General features: G+C 36.2%; 1 protein-coding gene and 1 long non-coding RNA gene across 3 annotated transcripts in view; both read left to right on the top strand.

Annotated features, from left to right (window-relative positions):
* The window catches only part of LOC107656088 (paralemmin-1-like), a 38,464-nt gene extending 28,926 nt beyond the window's left edge, over positions 1–9,538 (top strand). The window contains exons 8-9 of one of the 2 annotated variants that reach the window (XM_016443781.1): positions 2,791–2,922; positions 8,195–9,538. In XM_016443781.1, the coding sequence (XP_016299267.1) occupies positions 2,791–2,922; positions 8,195–8,760 (698 nt within the window). In that variant the 3' untranslated portion in view covers positions 8,761–9,538. The remainder of the gene's footprint in view (positions 1–2,790; positions 2,923–8,194) is intronic. The other variant, XM_016443782.1, reaches the window with a different exon arrangement.
* Positions 9,539–10,173: 635 nt separating this feature from the next.
* LOC107656086 (uncharacterized) overlaps positions 10,174–10,621 on the top strand; it is a 2,628-nt gene continuing 2,180 nt past the window's right edge. The window contains exon 1 of the long non-coding RNA XR_001630523.1: positions 10,174–10,482. This is a non-coding gene — a long non-coding RNA (uncharacterized LOC107656086). The remainder of the gene's footprint in view (positions 10,483–10,621) is intronic.

Raw genomic sequence — 10,621 nt, 5'->3', positions numbered from 1 at the left:
GTCCCCAGGTCCAGAAACGTAGCAAGGACATCGGTAAAACAGTCCATGTGACATCAGTGGCTCAACTTCAATTTTGTGAAGTTACGAGAATACTTTTTGTGTGCAAAGAAAACAAAAATAACGACTTTTGTCAAACGTTGTTTACGTTCAGGAGAAAGCGCGCACATGCGGCGTGGTTCTCTCCAAAATGGCAGAAGACGGTAACTCGGGGGAGAAGAATTGTTGAATAAAGTTGTTATTTTTGTTTCATCAAAAATATCTTAATTTGTGTTCCGAAGATGAACGGAGGTCTTACAGGTTTGGAACGACGTGAGGGTGAGTAATTAATGACAGAATTTTCATTTTGGGGTGAACTAACCCTTTTAGACCTATCAGAAAAAGCTTTTTAAAAGTATTAAGATTTAAATTCTGCTCTTTAGTAGGGGTGGGCGATATACCGGTAGAGATTTTGGACTATCGTCTCTATCGCAGTTACACATTCACGTAATGTTGCTGTGCTATGTGGTCACATAAACGTATCGTTTGCATGTGTTTTTAAGCATTGTGGTTTAAAAACAAGTGATTTTAAGCCGTCGAAACGCAATCAGCAGCGAAAGAGAACTCATTTTGCTATATGTGTGCGCTGTCAGAGAGGCGTGCGCACGTGAAGACGGTGCTCATAGAGCGCAGGAGTACTGAACGGAGTTATTTTTGCCGCTTTATATGCCTTGAACGGTTAAATACACACACTTTTATGTGTCAAAATGCACGTCTTTGCAAGTATCTTTGTAAACACAGTCAGGGCCGTTTCTAGGCATAGGCGAGCTAGGCGGTCGCCTAGGGCGCCACCAGCTGAAGGGGTGCCAATGAGCGCACGTACTGGCACTTTTAGCAGGGTTGTGATAAAGAGTGGCATGGTCACCCTGAAATATGACTGCCGCCCCCACTGGATCCCCCAACATTATTGGGCTAGAGTACTGTCAATCTGACGATGCCTGTATGCCACTAGATCAGAGTGCTGTCAATTGCTGCCTGATTGTTGCATGCAAAGTTTGCATTTGGAGTGCTCAACAACGCCGTTAGATCAGTGGGCTCTGTCAGTGCTTTGGCAAGGTAACACTTTTTTTTGCCATGCAATAAAGCTAAGTTCAAAGGCCAATTTAAAATATTGGTACAGTAAATAAAGTGCACAAAATCAGTATTTTGTTTAGGCAGTATTTGTGGCAGATTTGTCCAAAAGGTGTGCGTTTTTTGCGCCAATGCATTGTTAAAGGATCAGCGTGTCATGTAATATTCCCATATAAACTTTAACGTCCAATTAAAAAATATTTGTATAGTAAAAATCACTAATTCACGAGATCAATACATCCTTTATCATATATGTAGTTTGGGGTAACAAAGGGGTTTTATAGGTTTGACTGAAATAATAATGCAATAACTGACACTTTAAATCAATGTTTCAAGAAACAACAATAAAAAAATTGAACAAAAAACAGATAAACAATTTACACAGTGAAGAATATGCAGTGTTTTTATGCATTTGATTACATTATACAACGTATGTAGCATTTCTTATTTATTTGTTCTACTGTAGTTTATGTCCTATTGTTTGTAATTAGTTTCTTATTCGTATTTAATCGCTGACTGTTTACTTGTCTTCAGTGAGCTTTTTTTTTTTTTTTTTTAAGGCTAGTATTAGTTTTTTGTGATATTGACACTGGTGACAAGAATTATGATATTTCTATGGTATTAAACATTTTGACATCATAATTAAATAAGACCTTATTTAAAGCAAAAACAACTATATTGTGATATATATTGTTACCGTGAAATAAAATGACTCATATTGTGACAATTTTGGTCATATCGCCCACCCCTCTGTAGTCAGATAAATGTAAAGTGGATTTATTGACAGCTGTTCCTGGGTGAGTGTCTATTTCTTTCTGGTTGCTTGGGAGGGTATATTTGTCCCGGCCGTGTTCTGTACTGAAACATATGACTAGATCGCAAAAACAGAAAATTTTGTAAATAAACACTTGTGGGTCTTATATATTGTCCTATATCAGTGTTTTAATCCTGTAATCCTGTACTGGTTTCATCTAATCTTGTCTTCTAATTCTCTGTTCTTTCAGCTGATGTGTGTTTGCATGTGTGTGTGTCTTCGTGTGTCTGGCATACACAACACATCATCTCTCACACACATATAAAGTTGAAAACCATCTATTAAATAAAAACAGCTATTTTTAGAAGTTGTACTACTAAAGGATCAGGTTACCATGGCAGCATTGCCTCAGAAACCATATCACAGCTTTGATTCAATTTTTCTGTGATAGAATTAACACAAAACAATATACGTTTTGCACACACACACAGACTGTTTTTTTTATTCCTTAATATATATATATATATATATATATATATAAAAGTACACATTATATTATGCTTTTTTTAATATATAATATATAAGGAATTACTAAATTCTGATTTTTTATTTTTAGGTTCTTGTTTTATCTAAGGTTACAATTATTTCTAATCTCTAATTAAGATAATTTATCATACATTACATTAGAACAGAAAAAAAAACACCATGTAGTCATCAGTCATACTATCTGTCTTTCCACACCTCACTCTGCATTATTATTGTCATAGAGCTCACCAGACAGTCTCTTAAAAGCACACTTCACTGACTTTTTGAATATAGAAAGCAACTGGCCTAAACAGTGTGTGTATGTGTGTGTGTTCAGTGACTTTATGTGAGTGTGACCGTGCATCATTGCAGGATGGTAATGTGTTCTTTCGTTGGCACTGCAGCGATGTACTCCGTAGAGATCACAGTTGAGAAGGACCTGGTGACTGGCGAGACCAAAGTCCTGTCCACTAACACACTGCTGCCCAAAGACCTCTCGCAGCAGGGTGTCAAGGTCTATGAGGATGAACAGAAAGGTGGCTGGCGATAGAGCAGATGCACGTGGCTTTGCTAGATATGCCTGCTTTACGAGAAGTGTACATTTTTATGTAAAACACATTAATGAGGAAAAATGTTCAGAACATCAGCTGTAGTTCTCTTATTTGACCAAACTAGATGTTTATGTAATTTTGGTATATTCGAGAACAATTAACCCAAAAATGTCACCATTCATGTTTTTCCAAACCCGTATGATTTTCTTCCGTAGACAAAATGTACAACATAGGCTTATTGAAAATAGCATGCCTCTACCTGTAGTTTCCAGTTAAAATGAACACTAACGGCAGTAAAACACTAACACACCTTTAGTCCTTTTCTCACAAATTATGGTTATAGGCAGATTATCGATTAATATGTTAAGTCAAGTCAAGTCACCTTTATTTATATAGCGCTTTTAACAATACAGATTGTGTCAAAGCAACTGAACAGCATTAATTAGGAAAATAGTGTGTCAATAATGCAAAATGACAATAGTAAACACTAATTTTTCAGTTAAAGACAGTTCATCATTGAATTCAGTGATGTCAACATCCAGCTCAGTTTAAATAGTATCTTTGCAATCAAGTCAACGGTATCGCTGGAAATGAAGTGTCCCCAACTAAGCAAGCCAGAGGCGACAGCGGCAAGGAACCAAAACTCCTGCACTCCCAGCACATGTTAGTGCTGTTCCTTGGAATTGAGCAAATTTTGGATGAATAAATCAAAAGTAGGGCCATAAACTTAATCCATATTTGAGAGCCTGTCAAAAATACGTTTTTTATTATATTTAAAAAGATTAATTAAGCGACGTGACATGTGACGTGACATGTGGCCAAGTATGGTGACCCGTACTTGGAATTAGTGCTCTGCATTTAACCCATCCAAAGTGCACACACACAGCAGTGAACACACACCCGGAGCAGTGGGCAGCCATTTTTTGCTGCGGCGCCCGAGGAGCAGTTGGGGGTTCGGTGCCTTACTCAAGGGCACCTCAGTCGTGGTATTGAAGGTGGGAGAGAGTGCTGTACATTCACTCCAGCACTCTATTAATGTTCTAATGTATTAATGTCTAATCTATTAATGTCTAAAAACATCACTAATTAATGTTTTATGCCTTCATTTGATTACCACTGTTTTTGATAATAGATTTATATTAAATCATAAATCCTGAAAAATTAAAACAGACACTGAATTTATGAAAAAATAAATCCATTCATAGGCCTTTAGTGTTGTAAAAATGTTAATAAACTATTAAGTTGTTAAAATGTTTTTAAATTCAGTTGAATAGACATGCTTCTTGATTATTAAAATGTAATTAAACCATACAAATGTAATCCATTTGGGAAAAATACGTATCATGATTTTTGACTACTAAAATTTGATTTTACCAATATAATGGAATGCAAAAAAAACAAATTTTAATGTTAAAAAGAAGAATTTGGGAAAAATAAAAAAAATTTCACAGGGCCCTATATGTTGTGATCTCAAATATCTTTTACCAAAGTGCATTATTTGTGAACTACAACATTTGCATCACATAATCTGCTACATTAGCGTGTATGGCTTTTCTAACATATTAAACTTTCTTGGTAGTTTATTTGGTACAGCATTGCAGTTACGATGTTGAGCACTCACAATAAAAGGGCTCACAGAAACAAGCTAAAATGGCATGGATGCATCAGTAAATGCATTTTTATCTCATGTTTGCTTATTATCACTTAGATGGTATGTTATCTTTAAGGTTAAGTTGATGCAATAGAGCAGGGCTGCTCAAACTCGGTCCTGGAGGGCCGGTGTCCTGAAGAGTTTAGCTCCAACCCCAATTAAACACACCTGAACCAGCTAATCAAGCTCTTACTAGGCATACTAGAAACTTAAAGGCAGGTGTGTTGAGGCAAGTTGGAGCTAAACTCTGCAGGACACCGGCCCTCCAGGACCGAGTTTGAGCAGCCCTGCAATAGAGCATTAAACTTTTAGCGCCACTCATCATACACAATACGTACAACGACCAACATAATAAACCACTGGCAGATTCACATTCATCTTTTTCAAATAAATCTGAACACTTTTAGTGCCAATCACTGGACATTTCATCTGGAAAGTATCGCAAAACGTGCAGGAAGCAACATAATATCGTTTTGCAGAAAGGCTGCCACAGGCACATTTTTCCAGTGAGCCTTGATTGAAAATGTAAGTCTGTTCATCGCACAAAGCTTGTGTAGTTTTAAAAGATGAGCATGAGTCGTGGTACTTTTTTGTTCATTTTGAAGCTTGATGGCCAATGTAGGCCTATGCTTTTATTGTATGGAAAAGAGTAGCTCGGACATTCATCTAAACATCTCTTTCAGGCTGGGTCAGATGGGTTTGGAACGACATGAGGATGAGACCAGAGTCTTATATTTGTCAGTTTTACTTGATGTGTCATCAAACGCTGGTCACTTCTCGTAAAGGAAGAGATTAATTGAGCATGGCTTTAGATGCAGGGTAACCACAAACCCCTGATTTTTTGTTATTTTCTGTCAGAGAACGAAAGACCATGTTGTGCGTTAAACTCTCAGTTGGTCACCCTGCAACTTGACTGCTAGTTTTGGGCATGTTGCTGCCAAGCTTAGCCACGAGCCTCCAGCCTGACTTCTCACTCTTCCAAGTGGTGTTACACAATGAAACTATAAATTTAGCACATATTAAATATATTCTCCAAAGGTTTACTGATGATTAAAATACTTGTTTCACTGATACTGCATCTGTTTGTACTGCTAATGCTGCTAGCTGCTAATGCTAACACCAGTAGCACTGCTTTCTTCCTGCTCTGTTTACTCCGCTTGCCACACTTTTCCTGTGTTTGATCCCTCAGTCAAGTGAGCACTTCTAGCAAGTGAAGTGCAATTGATGCACAACTTTAAAAGACGATGCTAACAGTAGTCATTGACTGGGCACAGTATGCTTTCCATGCGTTTCGTCAGTGGCTAGAATGAGTAGTGTTTTTCTAGCAGTTTTTATTATAAATTCTTGACTACAGCAAACCTGAAGTTAATATGTGGCAAATGTGCTGCAGTGTTGGCTAGAAGTTTGCTTTAACACTATAAAAATAATTTATATAGACACCATTTTCAAATATGGTGTCAGTGCTGTTTATTTAGGGTGACCATATGCCTTTTTTTTCCACAGACATGTCCTGGCCGGGATTTCTAAATTGCTCAAAATGTCCAGGGTTTGGCTTTGTTTTCCTATTGTTTTTCATACTTGCTGAAGGTAATGACTGAAAAGTGCAGTGGCCAGTAGCATGCAGGCATTGTACACAATCGACCAATCGTGGCTTGCGAGAAGGCGGGAATTACAGAGAATGGCCAAAACAGTGCAAATACGTGTACATATAATGTATGAGGACTGTAGAGAAATGGTCTATAGGAAAACAAAGTCAAACTTGGACATTTTAGGCAATTCAGAGAAAAAATTAAAAAAAAGAAATAAAGGATGTAAAAATGGATGTATGGTCATCCTATGTTTATTATAATCTACAAAATGGCATGTTTTTTTTTTGGTTTTTTTTAAATACATTTTTTCATACATATAATATTTTGTTGTTTTTAATTTCTAAATTTAAATTAATTTTAATATATAAAAAAAGAAATAAAGGATGTAAAAATGGATGTATGGTCATCCTATGTTTATTATAATCTACAAAATGGCATGTTTTTTTTTTGTTTTTTTTTAAATACATTTTTTCATACATATAATATTTTGTTGTTTTTAATTTCTAAATTTAAATTAATTTTAATATAGTTTTGTAATATTGGGATAATAAAACTGTCCTGATATAATGAAGAAATACCTCACTGATAGGAAGTTATTGAAAACTCTTAAGTAGGTTTTAAAAATAGTGAAGTAGTTTTGATAAAATATAAAAAAAAAATATATATATATAAAAAAAACTTTTGCCCTCCAAAAAGTCATTTGGTGTTATGACGTCAATAAACATGCAGGAAAAAAACCCATAAAAAACATAAATTATAAAATAGAAAGGACCCTGCAGATCCCTGCAAACCATCTCCCCCCATTAAAAAAATTAATGAATGAATAATTAACTATATTTGTTTAAAAAATATTTAAAAAAAACTTAAAATGTATACCTTTTTTTGGAAAATAATACACTTATTCTAGGTGTAAAGACAATATTTTGGTACTTTTTTATTGGTGGTTATGCCACATAACATTTTTTAATTTCATTAAGTTAATTTAAGTTCAATAAAACTAAATGTTTTTCTTTAAATTGTTGAAAATGAAAAAAAAAAAAATCTTTGAATGTTTTTTTTTGTTTTTTGGAAACCATATGAAACCAGCAAAATGGTGTCGGAAATTTTTCATTCAGAAATAGAATTAATAGAAAATAATTAATAGAAACAGCAAGTAATAGTAAATTTAATTTTGAAGTAGAAAGGCTGAAATAGCATCTTCCTGTAAAAAGTACTCTAGTAGTCTTTGTTTTATGTGACTTCGAAAAATCATTTTTTACATTGTTGAACACTCTCATTTGTCAATGACCCACAAATGCTTGGGTTGAAAAAGGCCAAAGTATACTTCACTTTTTATGCGTACGCGAGGGACAGCATACAGTGCACGTGACATGAATTTCGTCATCAGAACAGTACTGTACGTACTGTACGCGCACTACTCGACCCGCAGGTCGCACATGCACATTGAAGTTATTTTGCACTAATCTGTTGTTCCTCAAGGTGGCAACACCGTCCCGCACCGTTGTTTCACAGTAGAAAACGAAACAAAAGAGACGGAACAACAACAACAAAATAGCAGAGACTGCAACAACAACAGACGCTCACATTGACAAGTGCTTGTGAGCGAGAGGGTATGAGACAGCTCAGCTTTGGTTTAAAAGAGTTCAAAAATATTTGTTATCGGTCATAACTTGCAGGGAAAAATAGAGCAGACACTGAACATGGATAAAGCTTTCTAGTGCACTTGTTTCGACCGCCCGCATTCGCGCATAACATCAAATGGAGTATACTTTGAAAGGCTACGCGTTCGCCGCTACCGTACGTGTACAAAAACGAAGTATACTTGGGGCTTGTCAGTCTTAAAGCGATAGTTCACCTTCAGTTGCTAGTCCCCATTTACTTCCATAGTATAGTAAAAAAACACCTTTTAAGTCAATAGGGACTAGAAACTGAAAGTGAACTATCGCTTTAATATGAAGAGCAGTCAGTGAGGGAAAAGTCTTTCCTGACTCTTTCCGTCTTGTTTTTCTCTATGCAGTGGTGCATGAGGTGCGCAGTGTAGACGGTGCAGTAACCAATGGCGTTCACCAGCTCAGCTCTTCAGAGGTGGAAGAGCTCCTCCACAAGGCTGATGAGGTGACCATGAGCGAGAGCAGCAAGACTACGCCGCGACTGGAGCGAGGGCAGGCCGAGAAGGTGGAGAAGGTAGAGAAAGATGTAGTCCCAGCCGCAGCCCCCATAAAGGAGATCACAGGTGTAGAAGCCCAACCCGCAGCCCCTCAGACAGAAGTGGGCGGAGCCAGTGCGGAGAACCCAGTCACAATGGTTTTCATGGGCTATCAGAGCGTTGAAGACGAGGATGAAACAAAGAAGGTTTTGGGGCTGGAGAGCACGACTGTGAAGGCTGAGGTGGTGCTCATCGAGGACGGAGATGCCAAGACCGCCGCCGGTGACGCCAAGCAGGAACAGGCGCCCCCTAATGGCAGCCCAGCAGAGCCACCAAAGGCTGAAGAGGCGGCAGGCGAGTCGGGGCAGCCAGAAGGGGGCGCTGCGGAGGTCAAGAGCAAGGAGAAACAACCCTGCAAGTGCTGCACCATCATGTGAGCCCAAACACAGACTTTAATGATCAAATGCAACAACATACAGAGAGAACAACAGCAAGGCTGAGAGGAATAAACGTTCAGTATCTTTTGATAGAAGCTGTCGTTTCTTTCATTGATTTTTACCCGTTTTATATTTTCTATATTACTTTTACCCCCCCTTGATCCTCTCTAACCTCATTAAAATTTAATGTATTTTTTTTTTTTTTTGTGGCTGGAATTAATGGTGTCATATGTGCTCCTGTGAGAGAAGTATGAAGATTTGACCCTTTAACTGAAATGAACTGATCAAACCCCTTTAATCAGCATTTACTTTTCAATTTTTTTAGTCTTCCCTTTCCATATGGAAGATTCAAATATTTCCCATAATTGTATAATATATATGATTTTTTTTTAAAGCCTGTTTATTTTGAGTTCCCTTTTTGAAGAGCATGTGTTGTGTGCACTACAAAGTATTTTCACTTTCACATCAAAAGAAAAGATTGAAGAAAAGGATTGATCTCAGCATTGTGCACTGCACTGTATTTATTACTGATGAAGCTGTGAGAAGTATTGCAATTATTTTTTATTTTATTATGTTTTTCAAATTAGGAATAAAACCTGTGGGATTGACAGAGCACACTTTGCATTTGCTTAGAAATGACGAGATTGTTTTAAACCATCATACAGGAGTTTTAAAGGAATGTTCTGGGTTCGATACAAGCTGAGCTCTTGATTAATACAGAAAATAGTTTGGACTCATCCCTCAGTTTGTAATGAAAATTTTTTTTTTTTTAACAAAAATGTAACGTTTTTTTTTTTTGAACATATGAATTGTTCCTTACAAAAAATGTTTCTGGAGCTGTAAAGCTGTAAAACTTGGGGTCTGTATTTTTAAAATGCTTTTGAAAGACATTTCTTATGTTTACCGAGGATGCATTTATTAGATCAAAAATACTGTAAAAACAGTAATATTGTGAAATATTATCATAGAATATCACATAGTATCATTCATTTATTAAAGCTTAGATACACACCAAGGATTTTGCCTGTAACTACATCTGGTTTTAAAAACTTTACAAATTTCTCTACTGATGGCCATTTAAAAGTAGCTTTACATACATTTATTTGATCAAACACTAAAAAGTGAAATATTATTATAATTCAAAATAACTCTTTTCTATTTGAATATATTTTGAAATGTAATTTATTCCTGAGTTTTCAGCATCATTACTCCAGTCTTCAGTGTCACATGATCCTCAGAAATCATTCTAATATGCTGCTCAATAAACTTTTCTTTTTATTATCAGTGTTAAAACTGCTGCTTGATATTTTTGTTTTTTTTGCATTGCAGCATTTCTAAGCAAATATATATATATATATATATATATATATATATATATATATATTGCATAATCAATATGATTTTTATTTGCTTTTTACAAACTTGGGGATGAGTTATAATAATTTTACAGTAAATGAAAGCATGTCACAGCTTATCCTCTCTATTGAACCAACATTCCTGCAAATGCACGTGTAACTTGTTTGAGGCTATTTGCTTTAAATTAAAAAAAAAACATTGGTCAATGAGTGTTTTCTTCTATCAGAGCATCCCTTCTCTTTTTCCCTTGCTATTTCTCAAACACACAGTAATACAGCACCGTTTTCCTTATTTCCTTATTTTCCTTATCTTTGTTCTCCCGTGAGTCCAGTAGATTGCGCTCTTTCATATTGAAATGTAGGACAGGTGAGCTGAGGATATCTCAGTAAGCTTTGAGGTTTTGCTGTAAGGCTGTTCGATGGTCGTTCTCAGTTAGACTGTTCCAGCAAAGAGCTTGCGCACGTGTTTGTAATTGTTCCTTTGTGTTTCTAACTAAAATATATAT

Source organism: Sinocyclocheilus anshuiensis, unplaced genomic scaffold, assembly GCF_001515605.1.
Source record: "Sinocyclocheilus anshuiensis isolate Anshui unplaced genomic scaffold, SAMN03320099.WGS_v1.1 scaffold51, whole genome shotgun sequence".
In the NCBI taxonomy this organism is placed as follows: domain Eukaryota; kingdom Metazoa; phylum Chordata; class Actinopteri; order Cypriniformes; family Cyprinidae; genus Sinocyclocheilus; species Sinocyclocheilus anshuiensis.
The sequence above is the reverse complement of the archived record's forward strand: the minus strand, read 5'-3'. Positions and strand labels throughout refer to the sequence as shown.